This window comes from Carcharodon carcharias, chromosome 1 (assembly GCF_017639515.1).
Source record: "Carcharodon carcharias isolate sCarCar2 chromosome 1, sCarCar2.pri, whole genome shotgun sequence".
Classification (NCBI taxonomy): Eukaryota; Metazoa; Chordata; class Chondrichthyes; order Lamniformes; family Lamnidae; genus Carcharodon; species Carcharodon carcharias.
This window is the reverse complement of record NC_054467.1, coordinates 43,640,494-43,667,134: the sequence shown is the minus strand read 5'-3', so window position 1 is coordinate 43,667,134 and position 26,641 is coordinate 43,640,494. Positions and strand designations below refer to the sequence as shown.

Below are 26,641 nucleotides of genomic sequence, written 5' to 3'. Positions count from 1 at the left end.
AAGCAATTTGCATGGCCTTAAAAAAACCCACCAAATTGTAACAATTGAAAATGACAAAGTGTTGAAGCACTTAAGATAAATTCTCATCAGGTTAAGTAATATTTCAAAAATACTAGATCTGTTATTCATACTCAAGCACAACATTTGATCTAATGCATGTTTATTTGTAAATTTGTTACATGTTCCATAATTTACATTGGAAGCCATTCAAATAGACATGGTAACGGGCTTGATTTTTCCCTGCCTAGTTCTGCTGTGGTTTTCAGGCACAAAATGAGATGGTTTACAAGTTTAGTGCAACCAAAAGGAGAGTTGAGGATTCACTTAAAAAAACGCACAAGTCAGTGTTCATGTATTGATTGTCCAATTATAAATGAAAAATTCCTTTTCCTGCCATGTGCCCCATCCAAAAAGGCCAATAGGTTAAGCTTTAAAAGAGATGAGTGAAGAAAATGCAAGAAAAAGATGAAAAGTTGATGCAATGTTGAGCATATTCACTTTCCTTATTCAAAAAAGAGCCAAATTTCTGATAAAGGCGGTTTTCTAACCAAGAACAGGGTCCTTACGAACCACAAAACATTTACCTATTCACGACTGATAGTACTTCTTGAACTTTAGTCCCAATTGACAAGCAACAGGGAAATGGCATCAATGGAATTGGAATCAATGGAATTGGACATCATAAGCTAAAGTAGCTAATCCTCAACTAGAGTATGCCAAATGCTTGGTTTAACTATATTGTGTTCAATGTTTTTTGACATAATATTGAGCATATCCCAACAGGCCTAGATTGCAGTCATTATAATCCACATTTGCAAGCTTTTCCCACTCAAATAGTAGAGGCACTGGTATTTACCATACCAAATTAGTGCACTGGGTCAGACTGGCCATATTTAACCCACTTGGCATTTTTAATTAACATCTTTGTTCAACTAACATCGCTTGAAAGAAGCCAGTCAGGATTATTTGAAAATCATACATTGGCATTCTTCCAAGATACCTAATATTCTACTTGCGATAAAAAAATTGTCCGCACATAGTTTCCCAAGTGAATTAACAAAACTTATCCTATTGGTTAATTTGGGCTTGGTTATTTTAGCTCTAAATATAAAAGTTGTATACAATGGGATTGCACATAAGTTCATAATTCATAAAAATGTACAAGTAAACATACTTCAACTGTTGCTTGTAATATCCCACAAAAGTCAGCAAATTACTATTGGTGTAGATTGCAGTTATCCAGTGCTAGAAGTTGTAGTGGCAAGTTGGTCAAAGTCCACATTTCGCTTCAAAAATACTGAGCTGTACAAAAATAGTTTTCAGGTTCTACAAATGTTTGCAATATATACACTAAACAAGGTGGATAGCATCACTGTTTTAAAAGCAGCAGCTCCAACGAGAGTGGTGGGTCAATGGTCGACACACAATGATACCTGCAAGAGAAAACTCATTATAAAAATGGGACAAATGACTATTTTTCCCCCTACAATTAGTGGAAACACATGAAGCTCAACCCAGCTAGCAAAGGTAGAGTGCAATGAGAAGTTTTATCTTGTTCAATGGTCCTGCCATTTATTCACATATAAAGTATATTTCATGTTAGCAATAAATGTGTGCATGTGTGGTATTGTAGGAACAGTCAGTAACTAAAAAGAAATAACTTAAAAGTCATGGCAGATTCAAGTTCTTGATAAAGGATCCCAGTTGAGGCCGTATCTTTCATCTAAACTGCCTCTCAAAACAGACATAGTAAAATGTCAGAGTTAGATTTGACCCAAGTGGGAGAAGGTGAACAGATTCAACAAGGACACCTCAACTAAAGCATCACTTTTTTTATATGCAGTATACTGTATTTCTCTGAAGCATCAACACAAGTCATACCAAGCCCATTAGCAGCAAAATTCTGCTACATAATTCTTAAACCTTCAAGTGCAAGAAAGTGTACACAGTAACGTTATTTCCACCACATACTCATTTATAAACAGCTTCATCCTTCTTTCACGGCAGCCTGAAGAATCCAAAAGGAGACAGATGTTTGGGAGCTTTTACTTAAGAACTGGTATACATGATGAAACATGCAATCTGACTCAGTTTGAGCATGGCAAAATACAGCTTCTACAAGTTTGTATAGCAGGAAGTGGTGCTCAAGTGTCCAGATTCTTGCAAGGCTCTGTTTCTGTTTTGACATAAGTAGGACACTGTCAACTTTCTAGTCTATCCTGGTTATGTTATACCCCAAAATAGTCCCCTTTATGAAACAATTATACTGCATTTTTTTTTTTTTACACCCATCTCAAATCTCACTGCTTTAAGAATTGGCCTTATGCAAAGAAAGCTAAAAGACATTTAGTGAAGTTCAGTGTGTAACAAGCAAGGTGACAGTTAAGCTGAGTCATGAAAGTATTTCTTCTGAAGATAAGTTACACTTGCACATCCTATACATGCAGCAAGTGAGAGGCTAAACAAAATTTAAATTCCCAATCATCTTATTTCCTTCCTCGTTGATCAAATTGCCAGTTAATACCATACTTACTTCGAGCTCTTGTATTTCTCCCGCACTGCTTGCTGTGCATGTTCAGATGCTTTGAGGTAGTTTTGGTAAAGATCTGTCACACAAGGCATTAAGCTTTCTAAGACATATCCTGTCAATTGAGCTAATGATCTAGGCTGTAAAGAAAATGCAATTGAAATTACTGCAAGCACCAAAACAATAGCCACTGGCAAGCAGAGTCTAAAATCATAGGTCAAAAACAAGAAACCAGCAATTTAGCTCTAAATTTAAAGTTTTGGTTTTCCCAATAAAGACGGTGAAGTAAATAACATAACACAGGTGGATCCCAAGAATCTATAGAGACTCCTATTTCCAGGAGTTTCCTTAGTGCTTTAAGAGGAAATACTTCTGCCTGCGTCTCAGAGGCAAGTGATGGATTGGACCACAACAGGGCTCCCTAAGCTGTTGTTCGTATTGTAAGTTGATTAAAATAATACTCTACAAAAGGTATTTGTGGGGATGTAGGTCAAAAGTACAACCACCAGAAGAGGGAACAAGCCTGGATCCTTGAATACTCACATTTTTTCAAGAAAAGTCCTCTTGCTCAAGTCACTCGTATCATTGGCAAGTTTAGGATGAGTGTGAATTTGGGCAATCCTCCCCTCCAACAGCAGACAATTGAATATGGATATCAGGCAGCCAGACCAGAGATGCACCTGCACCCACATGCCCCATGGAAATGAGATATGTGCCACACAAACTCCAGCAATGCCAATGCTTTATTTTGAGAGAGGGGGGCACCAACCACAATCATGACCCAAGAAACTTCAGGGCCCTAGATTTTGCAGTGGAGGATTTGTCCAATTAATTGGAATTCTGCAAATGCACTGCAAACTTCATGCTTCAAGAAGTAGTACAAAACAGAAAACCCTGCAAGTTTAATGGTTATACTGGTGGGTGTACTTAATACCAGCTTTCAATAACTGAAAGATTGTCAAAGAGTCATACGTCTCAGGAGGCCATTCAGCCCACGAGTTCATGCCGGCTCTCCTAGGAGCAATCTGGTCAGTCCAACCCCTCCGCTCACTCCCCATAGCCCTGCAAGTTTATTTCTTTTAAGTGCCCATTTAATTTCAAGTAATTACAGGCCAGTTAGTTCACCATCTGTCATGGGAAAATCTACAAGTGAAAATAATTAGAAGCAGTCAATATGAAAAGATATTGTCGAATAAACATAAGGCAGCAGGAAATACACTGGATACAAGAATGTAGATCATCAAAAAGTATTTGATAAAGCAACCAGAGAAAATCAAGGCTCAAGAAATTAGAGTGAAGGTGCCAAATTGGATTTTAAAAATTATTAGAATGAATGAAATAGATTAAGAGTTATGGACAGTTTCTCAGTTGTTAACACCAGGGGTATCTGCCTGGAATCACTCCTCTTTATTGTCTACAATGCTGACATGAGGTGAGAGAGTTGTATCCCAATTTACAGATATTAAAATAGGATATACAATAAATAGTCCCAATGACAAAACGATGCAAGGGGATCTTGATAAAACAATGGAAAAGACAAAAAAAGTGATAGATTGAATTCAATTTCAATAAATGTAAGGCAGTACATTTTTGTTTAAAAAAAGCTGGGTTATTTAAGAGTGTAAAAAGATTGAGGATTTATAGCTCATAAGACCTTAAATGCTGCATCTCAAGAAGATATGGCTATTAAAAAAGCTTGTAGAATAATGGGTTTTATGGCAAGTGGTATAGAATATTAAAATCAAGATGTAATGGTGAATCTCTAAAGCTTTAGTAAGACCACTGTTAGAGTAAAGCTTGAAATTTTGGCCTCCATACTATGGAAAAAATGCAGATCAATTGTCTGGTATGAGGAAATAACAAGGCAAAGAAAGACTTCAAAAATTTGGACAGCTTTCACTAAAGATAAGTTCATGAGATTTGATAGAGATGATTTAAATCATGAAGCAATGAGGCAGAGTAGAAACATATGAATAAAGATTAGCGCTAGGTGTTTAAAAAAGTATTTTTTGAAGAAGTAGGGCTGCAACGGTGTGGTTTGCAGATGCCTCATTGGCAAAGACTAAATTAAATATGTAGCTGAAGGAGGATAAAAAGATATGGATACTCGGTATATCCATGGATCAGGACTACTGCTGCTGTGGAAGATAAAACTTGGCAAAGTCAGGGAGAAGGTAAATGTGTAAGCTAAGTGGGAAGGAGGGGGGCGTGGGGGTGCCAGATGGGTATGTGGTGGTCAATGGAGGATGGTGTAGCCAGTGGGGAGATGTTACATCAGGTTATGTCAACAGGTTTGCTTGTATTGTCATTTCTACATAAGCATGAGAAGTTTGGAGAACACTTTTCATGGAACCCAATCCAAAAATTGTTAGACCAGTCACTTGAGCAGGCACTGCTCAGTGGCACTATGGGCATGCAGGTTCAAGTCCCACTCTAAAGACTTGAGCACAAAAGCTAGACTGGTATTTCACTGCAATACTGAAAAAAGGTTCAATGTCAGAGGCGCTGTCTTTCAAATGAGAAGTTAAATTGATGCTCTCACAACATTTTAACATCATGAGCGCTTTCCTGATGTCATGGCCAACATTTATCCCTTAACCAATACCAGTAAAACACTTGGTCATTTACATCTTGCTGATTGTCAGGGTCTTGTGTATAAACTGGGTACCACATTTCTGTACTCCTTGTATAATTGCTTCACAACTCATTCTGAAGTTAGCTCCTCCAGGAAGATCCTTCTATCTCTCAAATCAGCAAGGTGAATAAAGCCCTTCTAAATAAAAACAAACCAAGCACTGGGATTCAATTTTAGGAAAAGAGAATTGAAAGCCAAAGACATTATGTTAAACTTGTGTCAAACCTTGGATTAGGTTACACTCAAAAGACTGTGCACATTATTAAGAGAGAGGCACTGATGGAGGAGCAAAGAGAATTTACAAGGAGATGATTCTCTCTCAAAATGTTGATAGGTTGGAGTTCTCTTCTCTACAAAAGGGTGACCCCAAAAATTAGAAGGCATAAAAACAAAATAAATAGTGACCAATACAGAATTCAGGAGAAATATATTTATGCAAAAGGAGTGGCAAGAATGTGAAAATTGCTACCACAAGTAGTGGTTAGACAAATAGCATAGGTGCATTAGGGGGAAGGGAGATAAACACGAAGGAGAAAGGAATAGAGGATATGCTTAAAAAGGTTGGTGGGGGGGGGGGGGGCAGTTGTTTTTTGTAGAACATAAATATCAGCTTAGACCAATTAGGCCGAATGGCCGGTTTCTGTGCTGTGGACTATGACTTCATGTGAGTGCAGTTCATTTCAAGGGGTAAGGGTATCAGATTATTGTAGTCTGCAATGCATTACTGTTGATACCCTAAAGCACCTGATTCATGTGAAGTTATGGGTGCTGGATATGCTTAGTCTATCCCACTTAGCAAAGTGAACGATGTTGGCATGGTGGAAATGATACTTTCGTTAATGGCCACCCTTATCATTGCCATGCAGGGCAGGAATATTCTCAGCAACCTATCTGCTGCAGATCAAGTAGGTTGTCTCCTTCACAAGACATAGGCACAGACTGGCAGTTTAGTCAATGGTGATGTGCCAAACTACTTTGAAGATTATATAAATCCTCAAAAAGTACTTTATGCACACACTTCCCTTAAGGCTTCCTATGAGGTGGTGCTGAATATAGAGGGGCACTGATTTTGTTCTTTTAGGGATGCGCTGTAGATTGTGATCAGTGGTTTCCTTGAAAAAATTGACCCAAAGCTATAGAAGTTCACTAGATTATCGGAGGTAACAATCATGGGGAGATAGTGGTGTAGTGGTAATGTCACTGAACTAGTAATCCAGAGGCCCAGGCAAATGTCCTAGGGATGTGAGTTAAATCTGGTGGCATTTAAATTCCATTAATATGCCTGCAATTGAAGGCTGGTCTCAGAAATGGTGACCAGGAAACTATCTATTGTTGTAAAAACCCGTCCTGTTCACTAAAGTCCTTAAGTGATGGAAATCTGCTGTCCTTACTTGATCTGGTCTACATTTGACTCCAGATCTACATCAGTGTAGCTGACTCTCAACTATCCTCTGAAATGGCCACTCAACCAAACCACTCAGTACAAGGGCAGTTAGGAATAGGCAACAGATGCGCAATGACACCCACAAAAGAACAAAAAAAAAGCAGACATGAGCACAACAAAAGAGATACTGCAGCAAGTAGCATCGTGGTTGTGTTACTGGACTATAAATCCAATGATCTGGAGGCACGAGTTCAAATCCCACCAAAGCAACTCGAATTTAAATCAAATAAATTTGAAATAAAAATCAGCATCAATAATGGGGTAATGGATTATTGTAAGAACCCATCTTGTCCTAAAGGGAAGGAAATCTGCCATCATTATCTGATCTGGTCAGTATGTGATTCCTGATCCAGTGATATTATTGGCTCTCAAGTGCCCTCCGACATGCCTAGTAAACCACTCAGTTGTATCAAACTGGCACAAAAAAAAACGACTAATTCAGAAAAAAAAAAGGACAAATCATCCAGCATCAACCGTGATGAAGGCACACTTAGTCCTGCAAAGTCCTCCTCACAAAACACCCAGGGACTTGTGCCACAATTGGGAGAGCTACCCACAGGTTTGTCACACAGTGCCTGACAGTCACACACTCTGGAACATACCTTCCAGCCAACACCCCAAACTCCTCTCATCATTCCTTATCTCCATCCAATATACCAATTTCTTTTTTGGCAAGTATGAACAATTGTTCAATGATGTGTCCATTTAGAAAATTGTGCGGGCATGGTCACATATCTGTGGTAACGTCGAGCCAGCTTGTGCATGGGAACTTGTTGTCGTTGTGCAGTTTAGAGGACTTATTGGTCCTATCCTACTGCCGAGCTGTAGCACAATGGTAAACTATAGGGAGCAGCCATGGGGGTCCTCAACATTAGCGCCAGACCTCGAAGTTCTGTGACATCAAGTTAACCATGGGCAAAAACACCTATGATTACCACCTCCCTCATCAGCTGAGTCTGTATTTCATGTTAAACACCACTTAGAAGAACCACCAGGGATAGCAAGGAACAGAATGCACTCTGGGTTAAGGATTTAAACCTTCATCTCAAGGCTCAGAACACCACTGAATATTTTTTAAAGCGGGGTTAGATCAACTCCCTTGTTAATCAAGAACCTAAGGTTATAAGGGCTGGACAGGAAAGTAGTTCAGACCACAATCAGATCAATGATATAATCAAATGGCAAAGCAGGCTTGAGGAGCCTGCTCTTACAAATAAAAATATGAATTAGGAGCATGTTCCTATGCCACCAATTGAGCTGACAAAGTCTTGAAGGACATGGTTGCCAGACCGTGTTGATGGTGAGAATCAACAGGAAGAAAGAAGCTACTTGATAAAAACAAAAAACTGCAGATGCTGGAATACCAAAACAAAAACAGAATTACCTGGAAAAACTCAGCAGGTCTGGCAGCATCGGCAGAGAAGAAAAGAGTTGACATTTCAAGTCCTCATGACCCTTCAACAGAACTGAGTGAATATTAGGAATGGGGTGAAATATAAGCTGGTTTAAGGTTGGGGGTGGTGGGGGGGTGCAGGAGGTGGTGTGGTTGTAGGGACAAGCAAGCAGTGATAGGAGCAGATAATCAAAATATGTCACAGACAGAAGAACAAAGAGGAGTTAAGGGTGGTGATATTATCTAAACGAATGTGCTAATTAAGAATGGATGGCAGGACACTCAAGGTACAGCTCTAGTGGGGGTGGGGTGGAAAGACTAGCAGGGCATAAAAGATATAGATTTAAAAATAATGGAAATAGGTGGGAAAAGAATCTATATAAATTATTGGAAAAAACAAAAGGAAGGGGGAAGAAACAAAGGGGGTGGGGATGGAGGAGGGAGTTCAAGATCTAAAGTTGTTGAATTCAATATTCAGTCCGGAAGGCTGTAAAGTGCCTAGTGGGAAGATGAGGTGCTGTTCCTCCAGTTTGCGTTGGGTTTCACTGGAACAATGCAGCAAGCCAAGGACAGACATGTGGGCAAGAGAGCAGGGTGGAGTGTTAAAATGGCAAGCGACAGGGAGGTTTGGGTCTTTCTTGCGGACAGACCGCAGGTGTTCTGCAAAGCAGTCGCCCAGTTTACGTTTGGTCTCTCCAATGTAGAGGAGACCGCATTGGGAGCAACGAATGCAGTAGACTAAGTTAGGGGAAATGCAAGTGAAATGCTGCTTCACTTGAAAGGAGTGTTTGGGCCCTTGGACGGTGAGGAGAGAGGAAGTGAAAGGGCAGGTGTTGCATCTTTTGCGTGGGCATGGAGGCTGAGCGGAAACTCACAGACACTTCCCCCTACCTCTCCCTGGACCATGACCCCACCACTGAACATCAAGCCATTGTTTCCAGGACTGTCAATGACCTTATCTCCTCTGGAGATCTTCCTCCCACAGCTTCCAACCTGATAGCCGCCCAACCTCGGACGGCCCGCTTCTATCTCCTACCCAAAATCCACAAACAGAACTGTCCCGGCAGACCGATCGTGTCAGCCTGTTCCTGTCCCACGGAACTCATTTCTCGTTATCTTGACTCCCTTCTCTCTCCCCTTGTCCAGTCCCTTCCCACCTACATCGTGATTCCTCTGACACTTTACGTCACATCAACAATTTCCAGTTCCCTGGCCCCAACCGCTTCCTCTTCACCATGGACATCCAATCCCTCTACACCTCCATCCCCCACCAGGATGGTCTGAGGGCCCTTAGATTCTTCTTCGAACAGAGGCCGAACAATCCCCATCCACCACTACTCTCCGCCGTCTGGCTGAACTTGTTCTCACACTGAACAATTTCTCCTTCAACTCCTCTCACTTCCTCCAAATAAAAGGTGTGGCTATGGGTATCCGCATGGGCCCCAGCTATGCCTGTCTCTTTATGGGGTATGTGGAACATTCCTTGTTCCAGTCCTACTCCGGCCCCCTCCCACAACTCTTTCTCCAGTACATCGATGATTACTTCAGTGCTGCTTCATGCTCTCGTTGGGACCTGGAAAAATTTATTAATTTTGCTTCCAATCTCCACCCCTCCATCATTTTCACATGGTCCATCTCTGACACTTCCTTTCCCTTTATGACCTCTCTGTCTCAGTTTCTGGTGATAGACTGTCCACCACTATCCATTACAAGCCTAACGACTCCCACAGCTACCTCGACTACAGCTCCCCATACCCCGCTTCCTGTAAGGACTCCACCCCATTCTCTCAGTTCCTTCGCCTCCGTCGCATCTGTTCTGATGATGCTACCTTCAAAAACAGTTCCTCTGACATGTCCTCCTTCTTCCTTAACCGAGGTCGTTGACAGGGTCCTCAACCGTGTCCGGCCCATCTCCCGCGCATCCGCCCTCACGTCTTCTCCTCCCTCCCAGAAACATGATAGGGTTCCTCTTGTCCTCACTTATCACCCCACCAGCCTCCACAATCAAAGGATCATCCTCCGCCATTTCTGCCAACTCCAGCATGATGCCACCACCAAACACATCTTCCCTTCACCCCCCCCTTGGCAGCATTCTGTTGGGATCGTTCCCTCCGGGACACCCTGGTCCACTCCTCCATCACCCCCTACCTTTGGCACCTCCCCATGCCACGCAAAAGATGCAACACCTGCCCCTTCACTTCCTCTCTCACCGTCCAAGGGCCCAAACACTCCTTTCAAGTGAAGCAGCATTTCACTTGCATTTCCCCTAACTTGGTCTACTGCATTCGTTGCTCCCAATGTGGTCTCCTCTACATTGGAGAGACCAAACGTAAACTGGGCGACCGCTTTGCAGAACTCCTGCGGTCTGTCCACAAGAAAGACCCAAACCTCCCTGTCGCTTGCCATTTTGACACTCCACCCTGCTCTCTTGCCCACATGTCTGTCCTTGGCTTGCTGCATTGTTCCAGTGAAACCCAACGCAAACTGGAGGAACAGCATCTCATCTTCCCACTAGGCACTTTACAGCCTTCTGGACTGAATATTGAATTCAACAACTTTAGATCTTGAACTCCCTCCTCCATCCCCACCCCTTTCCGTTTCGTCCCCCTCCCTTTTGTTTTTTCCAATAATTTATATAGATTCTTTTCCCATCTATTTCCATTATTTTTAAATCTATATCTTTTATGCCCTGCTAGTCTTTCCACCCCACCCCCACTAGAGCTGTACCTTGAGTGTCCTGCCATCCATTCTTAATTAGCACATTCGTTTAGATAGCACCACCTTCAACACCTCTTTGTTCTTCTGTCTGTGACATCTTTTAATTATCTGCTCCTATCACTGTTTGCTTATCTCTACAACCAGACCCCACCACCCACCCCCCCCAACTTCTCTCCCCCCCCACCTTAAACCAGCTTATATTTCACCCCTCTCCTAATATTCACTGAGTTCTGTTGAAGGGTCATGAGGACTCGAAACGTCAACTCTTTTCTTCTCCGCCAATGCTGCCAGGCCTGAGTTTTTCCAGGTAATTCTGTTTTTGTTAAGAAGCTACTTGACCTCATCCTCAAATCTACTTGTCATAGGCACATCCATTTGAGACAATGCATTGGTAGGGGTAACCAATTTTCCCTCTATGCAGGCTGTGCACATATCAACCATTTCCAAGTTTCCACACGTGCAGCCGCTCCAGGACCCACAGATTCCCCCCCCAAAATAAAAAAGGGGGTACAATGATGACCACAACATCCTTGTAAAGATGGAGTCCTGCCCCCAGAACACAATGCATCATAATGTGTGGCACTAACACCCTTGTAAATGGAATGGATTCAGAAAAAAATCTGGCTGCTCAAAACTGGCAACCACAAGGTGTTTTGGGTTAACAGCAACACAATTGTATTTCACCATAATCTAAACCATATGCTGCAACATATCCCTCAGTATTACCATCAACCTAGGGTACCATGCCCAGTTCAACAAGGAGAAACAGAGGAGGGGCACTAGTTGTACTTAAAAATGAGACGCCAATCTGGTAAAGCCACAAACAGGATTACAAGCATGCCAAACCAGCAATAGCTGCACGCTATAGCCAAAGCTAAGCAATCCCACAACACCAACTGATAGGGTTAACCGTATGTAATCATGCCACACTGTTTTAATTAGTTCATGGGCTGTGGGTGTCACTAACAAAACCAGCATTTATTGGTCATCCTTAATTGCCTTCGAGGTAGTCATGAACTGCCTCTTCAAATGCGCCGATCGTTGTGATGTAGGTACACCCATAGTACTGTTGGGTAAAAAGTTCAGGATTTTGACCCAGCAACAGTAAGATAATGGCAACATATTTTCTTTGTTCTTCAAGACGATAGCTCCCAGATTTGGAAGGTGCTGTTAATGGAGCCTTGTTCAGCTGCTGCAGTGCATCCTATAGGAGTGCTGGTGGAATGCCAATCAAGAAGGTTGCCTGGTCTTGGGTGGGGTTGAGCTTCTTGTGTTGTTGGAGCTGCACTCATCCAAGAAAGTGTGGTTTATTCCATCACACGTCTGACTTGTGCCATGTAAATGGTGGACACCACTTTGGGGAGTCAAGGGGCGCTTTACTCACTGGAATTCCCTGCATCTGACCCATTCTTGTAGCCACAGTATTTAAATGATTGGTTCAGTTAAACAGCTCATCAATGATGACCCCAAGGATGTTGATGGAGGGGTTTCTGTGATGGCAATGCCAACAAATGGTCACGGGGAGAGCCTTAGACTCTCTTCTTGGAGAGTGGCCTCTTCTGCCACACAAGTATCAGGCAATGTTACTTGTCACTGGACTTAGAGAGATTTAGAGATAGGGAGAGGTGTGACCTGGAAGGAATTTGAAATGATGGGTGTGAATTTTTTTTTTAAAAACGCTTGTTTAACTAGGAGCCAATGTAGGTCAGTGAACGTGGGATTTGATGCAGTCAGAACACAGGCAGCAGAGTTTTGGATGACCTCCTGTTTATGGAAGGTAGAACCTAGGGTACCAGCCATGAGTGCATTGGAAAAGTCTGGCAGTAACAAAGCCCAATCTTCACCAGGTAAGTGGATTGGAAATCAAGAGAAAATTTGAGAAACATAACAATTGCCAAAAAAATCAAGGGTTAAAGGCCTAAATAGCAAATCCCAAGAGTTCTCCTATAGTTAACCACAAATGGTATAGTTCTGTACAAAGGCATTGAGAATTTGCAATAGCCACTCATAACTCACCCAGCTAGTTCGTGATATTGTATAGTTGGCCAAACAAAAGGCAGATGCAGCAAGGACAGAAGGTAGATATTTCAGGAATGTTTCAGAATCAATCAAACTGAGTTCTGCCAGGTACTGTCAAGGGAAGAGAGATATATTCTGGTTAAAAAAGCAATAAATAGGAGCAAAAGCAGGCCATATACAGCACCTTGAGCCTGTTTCAACATCCTTTAAGACTACAGTTGAACCTCAACAGCAATTCCTTTTTCCCACCCTATTCCGTATCTCTCCCCCACCTCAGATTTCCTTAATGCCTAAAAATTTATTCGCATCAGTCTCGAATATATTGAATGACTGAGCATTCACAGCAGACCAGGGTACAGAATTTCACAACTCGAGTGAAGAAATTTCTCCTCCACAGCAGCTTATTCACAACCACTATTAGTGAAATTCAAGATTCAACAGGAGGACAAATGTGCCCTTCAAAACTTGGAGGTAACTGAAAGTTACAAATTTTATTAGAAAAACTAAACCTGGTTTGGTGGAACCTGGAGACAGGTCACATACAAGGGAACCCACAGAATACTCACCATGGATAAGCTCTCAACTTTACTGCTGGCTTTCTCACGCCCAACATATTGATTAAGGAATTGGTTTATTGTTGGTGCTGCCAAGTCAAACGACAAAACTTTAAGAATGAGATGTTCCATCCGTAGAACCTGCTTCTTTGTGTAGGTGTCATCAGTTATGTATACAAATTCAACAACCTCAGGGGGATATATCTCTTCAAATTTTCTGCAGGAAACAAGGTCCATAAGCATGCTTCAAGTAATAACATTGGCAGTTTATCTCAAGTTTGATGAACAAGAATATCTTATCAAAATAAGATTGCAATTAGTCAACTTTAGTATATCATTAATTTTATTCTCCACCCACATCCAAAATGACTTTGGATGGTTAGGGGCAGATACGCATTAATATGTTATTGAACAGATAGAAAGAATACAGCATAGAAGATCATTAAGTTCATCATATCTATGCCAACTCTTTGAAAGAGCTGTCCAATTTAGTCCTATCATTTTTCTCACAAGCCTGATTTTTTTTCTTCAAGTAATGTCCAATTACCTTTTGAAGTTTCCATGAAATCTAATTCCATTACCCTTTCAGGTAGCGCCCTCTGGATCTTAAGAACCCGTCCTGTTTTTTAATCCTTTACCTTGCTCCTGAAATTCTGCCTATGTCACTGGTTCCCAAAATGGACCATAACTTAGTTGTTCCCCTTCCTTTTGTAGAATCTCCTGCACAGTGATATCTGGTTAGGAAAAGTCACACTTTCAACTCCAAATCAATGCTGATTTGCTGAGTTCAGTCAGAGTAGTAGTTTAGTACTAACATTAACTTCGATGTTCACATTAGGTTGCAAACATTAGGTCAATTTATGATTAGTGCTGTTGACTAAATCCCTTTTTCCAAATCTTTGGCCTTAAATTCAGACTGGATAAAATAGCGAACAGGAAATGAAAGCAAAAACGGTACAAAATTGTCTAGGCTTTGAGGACCAGGGAGCCATGGTTAGGGAACTGCAAATGGCTCACAATTAGGTACCCCATGACAGATGAGGAGCTAAAGCCCAAAGCGACATCACTAAATTGAAAGCAAAAACAGAAAGCTAGAAATTTTAAGTAATTAAACTAAGCTAATCAGTGAGGCTCATACTTACGATGCCAACAGCATGGCAGCAGTTCCTACAAGCTGGAGTTTCCCTCGGAGGACTGACATGGATGACAAGAATCTGTCAATGTAGTTTACAGCAAGATACAATGTTTCATTCTGCAATTTGTATTCTTCACCAACTTCCACCAGCCAATCAACAAGGATAGCCCTCATACTGTTGGTTATATCAGGCTGTTTCTTCATGTACCCTGCTTTGGGTCTGCATTTCAGCTAATTGGTAAGAAAAAAAAATGCAAAATATCAGTTTCCCAGAAATCTGATCTGTCCAAGACCACCACTGGTCCAAGCTTATTTTTCTCCATTGAACAGTAAATTAAGCAAAGCAAGAAGCAAATCATAAATGCTAGTAGACCAATATATAATAAACCAATTGTCAGCATAGCAACCCTTTTACATAGTTATGAACAGTTAGTGCAATCCATGCTGCCATACTGCTTAATATTAATTCTGCAAGATCTGTTGTTACCTTTGGCTGGGATCTCATTTTTGGGTATGGTAGTATAGGTGGTTATGTTACTGGACTAGTTGTCCAGAGGACTAGACAAATGATCCCAGGACAAGTTCAAATCTGACCATGCCAACTAGGGAATTGAAATTTATCAGAATGTTTGCAGCATAGGAGGCATCCATTTGGCCCACTGTGTCTATGCAGACTCTGCAAGAGTAACTGCTCATCTCACTCCCTCACCCTTTCCCCATAGCCCTCCATGTTTCTCTTCAAGTGCTTATCCAATTCCTATTTGAAAGCTATGGTTGAATCTACCTTCATCACAGAGTGCATTCCAGATCCTAAGCGCTTACTGAATAAAAATATTTCTTATCTTGCCGTTGGTTAACTTGCCACTCACCTTATATAGGTGTCTTCTGGTTCTCAATTGTTCCATAGAAACTGTTCCGCTCTATCTACTATAGACCCTTTAAGATTTTGAGTACGTCTATCAAATCTTCTTTCAACCTTCTCCTCTCCAGGAGAGCAATACAAGTTTCTCATCTCTCCACATAATTGAAGTTCCTCATCCCTGGAACCATGTTCCTGAATCTTACCTGCACCCTCAATAAATCCTTCACATCCTTAAAAGTGTAGTGCCCAAAATTAATATTTCAGCTGAGGTCAAATCAATGTTCTATAAAGGTTTATTGTAACCTCCTTGCTTTTGTACTCTGTGCACCCATTCATAAAACCCAGGATCCTGTTTGCCTTTTTAACCACTTTCTCAACCTACCCTGCCACCTTCAATGATTTCTGCACATGTACCCCAGGTGTCTGCTCCAGAACATCCTTTATTTATACTGCCTCTCCTCATTCTTCTTCCCAAAACATATCACTTTGCACTTCTCTACATCAACTTTCAATTGCCGTGTGTTTTGCCCATTCAACCAGCCTGAATATTTCCTCGACACCTATTACTATCCTGCTCACACTTCTAAATCCTGTGTTTTGTGTCATCTGCAAATTTTGAAATTATGCCCTGTACGCCCTAGGCCATTACTACATAAAGAAAAGCAGTTGTCCTGGGACAACCCCTGAGAAATTCCACTGTATATCTTCCTCCAATCAAAAAAAACTATTCACCACTACTGTTTCTTATCACTCAGCCAACTTTGTATCCATGCTGCCATTGCTCCGTTTATTCCATGGGGTTAAATTTTGTTGGCAAGCCTATTATGGCACATTATTAAATGCCTCTGGGAAGTTCATGTACACCACATCAACTACATTACCCATATCAGCTCTCAAGACACAATTACATCAATTAAACATGATTTGCCTTTAACAAATTGGTACTGAATTTCCTCAATTAATCTGCACTGGCAAAATGACTGTTAATTTTATACCAAATAATTGTTTTTTTAAAGCTTTTCAGCCTTCAAATTTAAGCGGGTTAGCCTGTGGCTGCTGGATTTATCCTTACACCCTTTTTTGAACAAGGGTGTAATATTTGTAATTCTCCAGTCTTTTGGCACAACTCTTGCATCCAGAGGTCTGAAGATTATAGTCACTGCCTCTGCAATTTCCTCAAACGCATCTGATCCAGTTCTGGTAACTCATCAGCTTTAAGCACAGGCAACCTTTCTAGTGTCACCTCATCAATTTTTAGCTCATCCAGTGTCACACCAACCTCCTCTTTCACCATGATTTTGGCAGCATCTTCTTCCTCACTAAGGAAGTAGTACTCATTTGGTACTTCAATTATGCTCTGCCTTCACGTGCAAATTCCTTTATTGGTCCGAAAATCAGTGCCAGCCCTCCACTTATTACCCTTTTATTGTTTATATGGCTACAGAAGACTTTTGGATTCCTTTGTACGTTGGCTAACAGTCTCTTCTCATAATCTGCCTCTCATTTTCCTTTTTTAAAACTTATCTAAACTTTCTATGTTCAGCCTGGTTCTCACTTGTATTATCAACTAGATATTAAATGGATTAAATTATCTAAAAAACTTAAAAACCAGGAATGAAAAGAAACAAGTAATGGTGACCATGAAACTGTCAGATTGCAAGAAAAAAACCATTTGGTTCACTATTGTCCTATATGGGAAGTAAAATCTGCCATCCTTACCGAGTCTGGCCTATGTGACCACTGACAGCAACACTGTCAATTTTTAATTGCCTTTTGAAGTAGTCTAGCAAGTCATCAGGTGTATTCAAGACCCAATTCATGATTGGCAATAATGACAGGCATTGCCAGTGATGTCACATATTGTGAATGAAATTTTTAAAAAGTGATCTAACCATCAGTAACTTTGTGGGGGAGAAGCAAAACTACTGTACAGTTTAATCCATTAAACAAAACAAAAATGCAGTACATGTTTTACTTGCATCCCTGCCTGCATGGGTTTTCTTGATCGCCAAGTGCTTGGTGGTTGGGGGGGGGGGGGGTGGTGGTCGCAGAGTGAGGGCGCGAAATCTGTACAGTTAAGGTCCTGGATTCGATCACTGTTTTATGAATTAGCAAATCTCAACTAAGACAGTTGTCAGAGCCTCACGATATTAGCTCAATGTACCTGGGCTAAAAGGATACAATCCAGGGCTTCATATGTTAGAGAAACACTGAAAACTTGGCTGGAAAGTTTCACATTGTTGAGCAACCTACCAATACAGTCGAAGCTCACATGATAAATGGTCATTTCGGTAAGGTATTAAGAGTTGGCAACACAAGTCCAGTACCAAAAAGGAATAGCAAAATAAACTTCATGCTTGAATAATGTGAGTCAATATATTTGCAGACATATTGTGGGTTCAAAACATTCAAAAACTGAAGCACTAAGGATAGATATGCCCAGGGATCTTTACCTCCATTTCTCTAAGGTATTTGTGAATATCATCTGCATATTCAGGTAAAGCATTAGCATTTACTCGTTTTTCTTCATCTGAAGATATTGACATGTCCAGCACCATCGGGGAATCTTTTAAAAAAGAGAGAAAGCTGATTAGGCTCCTATTCTAACCAAAGTTATTTCCATGACTATATAGTGAATTAACATGATGTCCGTCCTACTTATAAATATCAACTGCTTTTACACAAAAATACTTTGTGCAAACTGTAAGAAATTACGAACTTTTTCAGCTAGGCATTTCACTCCATATAGAGTTAACAGTTTTATAGTCTTTGGCACTAAAGTCAAAGGAATAGGAAGTTAAGTGAAACTTGGGAGCAGCATCTCAGGGTGTGAACATTCACTTTGCATCAGCAGTGTTAATGCCACGAATGAATTAAGGCCAGTATTGTACACCATTCCTTTGACTAACTTTACTGTTCAGTAAGTGGTTTGGTTGAAATGAGCCAAAACAGACTAAGATTTCTTTTTTGTATCTTTACTGATATGCAGAATTTGCTCCACACGGATGAGTGTGTTGCAATGTTGGTTGCTGTTTGAACTGCTGCTAGCACTTGCATTGCACTACCCTGTACAATCAGAAGCCAGGATCACTGGAACACAAAACAAGCTGCGCCCCTCCACCCCCAATTCTGCTCCTGTAATGACTTTGCTCCTTCACCCAACAACCGCAAATTAGAAAAAGGCAGAGGGGAAATAATTAAAGTTTGATTCCCAAACTAGTAACAGAAGTAGATGAAATCTGTTGCAGGACAGGGGAGGGGATGGTGCAAAGGAATTAAATGTCTACCTTCGGTCAGCATGCACTATCACTACATTTTCCCCTAGATTCAACAGTGTCAAAAAGATAGCAAGCTGCAGTCACAATGTCATTAGCACTTTTGAGTAAGGCAGTCACAATACTGTGGCAGGGTGGAAACCAAGTTAGTCAAATGCAAACAGAGGAAGTGGCAAGCTTGAAACAAAAGGGTGGCTCTACCTCACCACCACCTCTCCGCTCTTTCACTGTTACCATGTCAGACTGCTTGTCTGACATTCCAGTAAGCAGAAATTCCCTCTATTTAAATATTGAAAAAAGGTCAAAGCCATTGTCTTTGGTTCCTGCTATAAACTTTGTTTCATAGCTACCAGCTCCATTGCTCACCCTGGCAACCATCCAAGGCTAAATTGGACTGTTCTGAACCTTGGATCACACATCTGTGCCATCATCAGCATTGCCCATTTCCACCTCTATAACCCTAACCCTTCCCTCAGTTCATCAGCTGCTAACCTTATATTCCTGCTTTTGTTGCCTCGAGACTGACTATTCCAACAAACTCCTGGCCAGCCTCCCATATTCTATTTTCCGTAAACTTGAGGTCATCCAAACTTCAGCTCTCCATGTCCAAGTCCCATTCACCCATCAGCCCTATACTCATTGATCTACACTGACTCCTGTTTAAACACGCCGATTTTAAAATTCTCACACTTGTTTTCAAATAAAATATTCAAAGACTCTGCTTCCATCACCTTTTCAGGAAGTGTTCCAAAGGCTCACGACCCTCAGAAAATGCCTTATCTCCATTTTAAATGGGAAACCCCTTATTTTTAAATATTGACCCCTAGTTTTAGATTCTCCCATAAGGAAACATCATCTCCACATCCACGCTGTTGAGACCCCTCAGGATCTTTTATGTTTCAATCAAGTCACCTCTTACTCTCTTAAACTCCAGCGGATATAAGCCTAGCCTGTCCAACCTTTCCTCATAAGACAACCTGCCCATTCCAGGTATTAATCTGGTAAACCTTTTCTGAATTGTTTCCAATGCATTTACATCTTTCCCTAAATAAGGTGACCAATACTGTACACAGTACTCCAAATATGGTCTCAACAGTGCTCTGTATAAGTGAAGCATAACCTCCCTACTTTTGTATTCAATCCCCCTTGCAATAAATGATAACACTATTAGCTTTCCCAATTACTTGCTGTACCTGCATACTCACCTTTTGCGATTCATGCACTAAGACACCCAGATCCCTCTGCATCTCAGAGCTCTGCAGTCTCTCACCATTTAGGTATGCTTCTCTTTTATCCTTCATGCCAAAATGGACAATTTCATTTTTTCCCCACATTATACGCCATTTGCCAGATCTCTGCCCACTCACTTAACCTATATCTTTTTGCAGCCTCCTTTCATCCTCTTCACAACTAACTTTCCTACCTATTTGTGTGGCAACCATCCCATCCACCCCTTCATCCAAGTCATTTACACAAATTGTAAACAGTTGAGCTTCCCAGCACTGATGCTGTGGCACACCACTCGTTACATCCCGCCAACCAGAAAATGACCCATTTATGTCTTCTCTCTGCTTTCCATTAGCCAGCCAATCTTCTATCCAAGCCAATGTGTTACCCCCATACCATGAGCTTTTATTTTACACAATAACCTTTGATATGGCACTTTATCAAATGCCTTCTGGAAATCTAAGTACAGTACATCCACCAGTTCCCCTTTATCCACAGCACATTACCTAGAACCATAGAAAAGTTATGGTGCAGAAAGAGGCCATTCAGCCTGTGTCAGCCAGAAAAAGATAAAAAGAAACTAGACACTCAATTTAATCCCACTTTCCAGAACCTGGTCCATAGCCTTGCAGGTTACAACGCTTCAGATGCGGATCCAAGTACTTTCTAAATGAGTTAAGCGTTTCAGCCTCAACCAATTTAGGCAGTGGATTCCAGGCACCCACTACCCTCTGGGTGAAAAATTTTTCCTCATGTTACTTCCTCAAAGAACTCCAATAAGTTGGTTAAACATGATTTCCCTTTCGCAAAACCATGTTGACTCTGCCTGATTACCTTGAACTTATCCAAGTGTCCTGCTATAGCTTCTTCAATAGTAGCTTCTAACATTTTCCCTATGACTGATGTTAAGCTAACTAGCCTGTAATTTCCTACTTTGGCTCCCTCCCTTTTTGAATAATGGAGTTAGATTTGCTATTTTCCAATCTAATGGGACCTTCCCTGAATCTAGGGAGTTTTGGAGAATTAGAACCAATGCTCAACAGCACTTCTTTTAAGACCCTAGGATGAAGTCCATCAGGACATGGGCACTTATCAACCCACAGCTCCAACAATTTACTCAGTGCCACTTCTCTAGTGACTGTAATTTTCCTGAGTTCCTTCCTTCCATTTCCTGATTCATTGCTGGTTCTGCAGTTACTTGTATCCTCTATAGTGAAAACTGATGCAAAATACCTGCTCAATTCGCCTGCCATTTCCTTGTTTTCCATGATCATTTCTCCAGACTCACTTTCTATAGGACCAACGTTCACTTTAACATTTTTTTAACATGTTTATAGAAAATCTTACTATCTCTTTTTATATTTCTGGCTAACTTTCTCTCGTACTTTAAGTTTTCCCTCCTTATTGATCTTTTAGTCATCCTTATATTCTGCCTAATCTTCTGGCCTTCCATCTATCTTTGTACAAATATATACTTTTTCTTTAAGTTTAATACTATTTTTAACCTTTCTAGTTAACCACAGATAGTGCTTCTGTCCCTTGGACTTTTTGTTACTCATTGGGATGTATCTATCCTGTGTATTCTGAAATATCCCCTTAAATGTTTGCCATTGCATCTCTATTGATCTATCCCTTAACCTAATTTGCCAATTCACTTTAGCCAGCTCTGCTTTCATGTCCTCATAATTGCCCTTATTTAAGTTTAAAAACAAACAAACAGTTTCAGACCCACTTCTCCCTCCCTCAAACTGAATGTAAAATTCAGTTGTATTATCGCCGCTGCTACCAAGAGGTGCCTTCACTATGAGGTTAATTAATCCCATTTCATTGCATAATACCAGGTCGAGTATAGCCTGCTCTCTGGTTGGCCCCAGAATATGCTGTTCCAAGAAACTATCCCAGAAACATTTTATGAACTCCTCTTCTAGGCTATCTTTGCCCATCTGGCTTTTCTAGTCTATATGTAGATTAAAATCTCCCATGATTACTGCCTAGCCTTTCTGACTAGCTCCCATTATTTCTTCCTTTATGCTCCATCCTACCATGTGGTTACTATTAAGGAGCCTGTACACAACTCCCATAAGTGAATTCTTGCCTTTACCATTTCTCATCTCTACCCAAACTGTTTCCACATCCTGGTTTCCTGAACTAAGATCATCCCTCTCTATTGTGCTAATACCATCATTAACAGAGAACACCCCTCCACCTTTTCCTCACTTTCTGTCCTTCCTAAATGTTAAAGTAGAGAGTTTGACATAAAACTAGAAATGAAGTAGAAACCGGCTTAAGGAGTAAACTTGATCGAGTGACATCTAGGAAAGATATGAAGTCGTGCTAAAAGTGCCCCAAAGTGCTATAACTATAGTAGTTTTTAAATTTAGAAAAAACCTGGATTCAAATATCTCAACATACATTGATGATACTGAACTAGGAAAAGCAGTCAATTCTGATGAAACAGTAAAGGGCCTACAAAGATTAAATATAAATATATAATTTCATCTATTATGCCCATTCAGTACACCAAGGTCTTGCATGTGAACAAACCAAAATTGGTCAAAAATTCTGAATATACCCAGTCACTGGGGCAAAATAGAACAGCAAACAGAATGGCAAACTATATTAATAAATCAAGGGGTCATAAGAGCACAGAGTTTGTTTCCAGTTTCGGTCACGCAGACCCAAGCGAACCTTGTATCCTGGAGGTGCTGCAGTTACAAGGCTAATACTCTTCAATTAAAAGAATAAAGACATGAGAAACCACTGCATCGATCTGTGGTCCTCAGACTAAACACATCTTAGGACCAACAGCTGAGGTGGAGAAACACAATTAGGTTTCTCATTCTCTGATTCCTATCCAAAAGGCACAGACTACATAGCAAATCAAGGAGCCAGCTTGGATGTGGTGATGTCAGTGGTCAAACAGTATACTAGCACTAATTTTCTAGCTTTCACACGAAGGGTCAAACTATCAGAGTATTACAAGCATGTTGAACACTATCTTACAAAAGGAAGAGAAAGGCAAAGATTGGAAGAATTTTTTCTCCTAATTGATAAAAAGTGAATACAACATCAAAGAAAACTCAAGATTTCAGAGCTGGTGCTTCATGTTCTAAATAGTACATAGATGCACACCTTGTTACTTTCGCCCCACTGCTTTAAGATGCTGCAAACTCTCACTACAGAGTTTAGCTTAAATTCTTTCATAGGATGCGAGCATCACTGGCAAGGCCAGCATTTGCTGCCCATCAGGTGGCAGTGGTGAGCTGCCTTCTAGAATCACTGCAGTCCATCGGGTGTAGGTACACCCACAGTGATTGTTAGGAAGTTCCAGGATTTTGACTCAGTGATAGCTAAAAAAAAGCATTATAGTTCCAAGTCAGGATGATGCGTGACTTGGAAGGGAACTTGATATTCCCAAGTCGCTGCCAACCTGGTTCTTCTAGGTGGTAGAGGCTGCCTGTTTGGAGGATGCTGTCAAAGGGGGTTTGGCTAGCTGCTGCCGTGCATCTTGTAAATGTTACACACTGTTGCAACTGGGTATTGGTGGTGGAGGAAATGTTTAAGGTGGTGGATGGGTTACCAATCGAGCAGGCTGCCTTGTCCTGGATGATGTCAAGCTTCTTGAGTGTTTAGTGTTGCTGCACTCATCCAGGCAAGTGGGGAACATTCCATCACAATCCTGCATTGCACCCTTGTATGTGATGGACAGGCTTTGGGGAGTCAGGAGTTACACCTATTTTTGTAGCCTCAGTATTTATATGATTGGTCCAGTTCAGTTTCTGATCATGGTAACACCCCCCCCAACCCAGAAATGTTGATGGCAGGGGATTTCACAATGGTAAAGCCATTGAATGTCATGGGGAGATGGTTAGATTCTCTCCTGTTGGAGACGGTCATTGCCTGGTACTTAAGTGGCAAGTAATGTTTGTGCCACACATCAGCCCAAGCCTGAATATTGTTATGTTATTCAGGTTGCACTGCATATGGGCAAGGGCTGATTCAGTATGAGTAGTCATGAATAGTCATGAACATTGTGCCATCATCAGCAAACATTCCCACTTTTGACCTTAATGGAAGGAAGGTCATTGATGAAGCAGCTGAAGATGGTTGGGCCTAGGATATTATCCCGAGGAACTCCTTTGGCAACATCCTGGGGTGGAGATGACTGGCCTCCAGCACCCACAACCATCTTACTTTGTGCTAAATATAACTGCAACAAGTAAGGAGCTTTTCCCCCACCACAATTCCCATGAATTTCAATTTATTACAGCTCTTTGGTACCACAACTGGACAAATGCTGCCTTTATGTCAAGGGCACTCACTCTCAATGTAGAAGACAACATTCGGCAATATAACAGATGGATTGTGATGTCAGATTAAAAATACGAGTTGCAAAAAAAGTCACCGTGTAAATTCTGATATAACCAGACCGTGCAAAACTTACCAAAACTAACATTTGCAGCACACTCAATGGTAGCCAAAGGCTTGCAATTTCCAAGTGACAGTACAGTTGAATTTAGTGTCAGACTTGCAGCATTTCCTGCATTACTGCTTGTACTTCGCCGTGAAGCACCATCAGGCTCATCTACGTGGATAGTGAATGATGGTTTTGTTGGTGCTTTTCCTGCTGGTAATGGACCAGAGTTTTCATTGCTGCAGATAAATCCTGATGTTGAAACCTGTGTGTACAGTGTAGACACATGAAATTATCAGAGTGCAGATTTTTGCCTGAAGAGCATAACTTTTATTTGTGACAGGATTAGAGAAACAAAAGACCTTGTTCAGAAAATGATTGAATTGGATCCAAATGCACAACCTTATTTTTATATTTAAAAAAACATTTAAAAAATGTTTGCATTAGCTCTATGGATTCTGAAATGGACTCAGAGGGAGAAAAAAATAAGAAGTTTTCTGCTGTTAGTGCATAACTGAAAACAAAATGAAGACAAATTAGGATCCATGTGACACCTACCTCACCCAAACACTTCCAACATCTCGACTTGGTTTACTTGGGCGAAATATGGAGGGCTGATATTGCCCTTGGAAATGTTCTGATACAAGTTATCACCTTGCTGAGGTGAAATGCAGAATTAGCAATCACTTACGAATTTAGGATTGCAAAAACACGAAATAGATGTAAATAGGGTGCAGGTGAGGAGGGAAGGCCATGGTACAGACCCCAAATCTTGGTACTATACTCATTCTTCTTTGCTAATGTTGTCCTGTTTGTATTTTGCAGGCCTGGAAGCTTGCAAATGATATATTTACCACAGCTGCTGCATTTGCGAATACATTTTAATGCTTGGCTTCCAAGGATTCCAGTCATAGAAGACAAAAGCTTGCATAGTCCCACAATAGGCTATAGAAAACCTCATCAATGGCAACTAAGATCAATTATTCCTGCAGCCACCATAAATTCAAATTCATGAGGTATCCTCCACATGCATAAAAGGTAATCAAGTTTTAGTAACGCCAGTTGGAAGGAACGCATCAATTTAAAATACTACCCAAGCTATATAGAAGAATACTTGGTTTTCCTATAATTTGTCTATTTTATTGCTAGCGTGCCCATTCCAGTGGGATCGCTGGTTCACAAATTCATTCCTGTCGGAGCCACGGAATCCCAGCCAACCACGTTAGCATTCAGTAACGATTTCCCAACATCTGATGGTCCTGGGAAACAGAGCGATTTGAATTTTCAGCCCTAGACTTTACTATGGAGCACTTTGGATGTTCCAAAAAAGTGAAACTATTAGAGTAGCAAGGTCATTTTGACTAGTGCGTTGATAGAAAATTGAAGAGCACAGTTTCTCTTTTACGGTTTACAGACATAGCAAACTCCCTTCGATACATTTCCGCATTACATGAAAGCAAGGAATGACTGCCACAAGCATATAAAGATTAACGCCTGGCTTTCTTCTTCTACAGCTCGGCAAATCACCAATTTAGAAGCTTGAATCTTCAACGTTAGCAGACGGTCAAATTAACCGCAGAAACGGAAACAGAATGGTGCTGGGGCAATTTGAACTTCACGCTATTCAATAATACCGCCCAGATTCTCCTTGATACATCTGAAATGGCCAGAGCCTTCCCCGCAGCGGAGAAGCCTGTGCTAGAGACCCCAGCTTGTGCCTGCACAGACCACCCAGTGACAGCACCTGCCTCTTTACTTACGGACTTGTGATGGGGCTGTAAAGCCTGGTTGTTCTGCAGCACTCCGAGCGCCTTCCTGCCGCCCATGGGGGTGGCGGTTCTGCCGGCACTCCGCTCCCGACCTCCCGGCTCCTGGTCCTCCCAGTTGGCGGCTTTCATGCCCGAGGGCAACACGTTTTCCCAGTCCTTGGAAGCATCGTTGCGAGAAGCCCGAAACATCTCGAGCTCGGGGGATGTTAAGAAGGGAAAATAAAATCAGATTTTAAAAATAAAAATATATATATTTGTAAAAAGTAAAATACACCCCCGTCAGGTTAAAATCGGGATGGAGCTAAACAGGCTGGCGGCTCGGAGATGTGTATCCTCCCCTCTGGCTGAGCCCAGGCCCCCGCTGGTTGAGGAAGGAAAGGCCCTGGCTCGAGCGCTCCTCCAGCCAGGTCCCGCCCTGTAATTCGTCCCCCACCCCCGCCGGCCGCCTAACGCCAGGCTGCGTGAGTGGGTCGGTGGGCGGGCAGTTGTTCCCCTCCCCCCCCGCCCCACGGGTGGACTGGGGCAGTTTGCTCTGTAACTCTTGACCTCCACCTCGTAATGCCCCGTACGTCACCGGCAGCGAACGGTTAAAACCCATTCAGTTCAAGTGTCCCGCGTCAATTGAATTCAACCAATGGCCGCTCGGCGCGCGCACGTCGGGTTCCGTTT

General features: G+C 41.5%; 1 protein-coding gene across 1 annotated transcript; it reads right to left on the bottom strand.

Annotated features, from left to right (window-relative positions):
- Window positions 1–143: 143 nt before the first annotated feature.
- ccna2 (cyclin A2) lies at window positions 144–26,356 on the bottom strand. The gene is made up of 8 exons (XM_041185763.1): window positions 25,964–26,356; window positions 24,234–24,468; window positions 17,741–17,853; window positions 14,433–14,656; window positions 13,303–13,507; window positions 12,734–12,847; window positions 2,534–2,667; window positions 144–1,433 (listed from the first exon to the last, which is right to left on the bottom strand). Exons 1-8 carry the CDS (start codon window positions 26,159–26,161, stop codon window positions 1,370–1,372), a joined length of 1,287 nt encoding a protein of 428 aa, XP_041041697.1. The 5' UTR covers window positions 26,162–26,356; the 3' UTR covers window positions 144–1,369.
- Window positions 26,357–26,641: the final 285 nt, after the last annotated feature.

Excerpts from the sequence above, each read along its gene's own strand:
- ccna2 (XM_041185763.1), bottom strand. The coding sequence starts at position 26,161 with ATGTTTCGGGCTTCTCGCAACGATGCTTCCAAGGACTGGGAAAACGTG. Across the intron at positions 12,848-13,302 it reads AAGTTGAGAGCTTATCCATG|TACCTGGCAGAACTCAGTTT; the intron begins GTGAGTATTCTG and ends TTCCCTTGACAG. Across the intron at positions 1,434-2,533 it reads GAGAAATACAAGAGCTCGAA|GTATCATTGTGTGTCGACCA; the intron begins GTAAGTATGGTA and ends TTTCTCTTGCAG.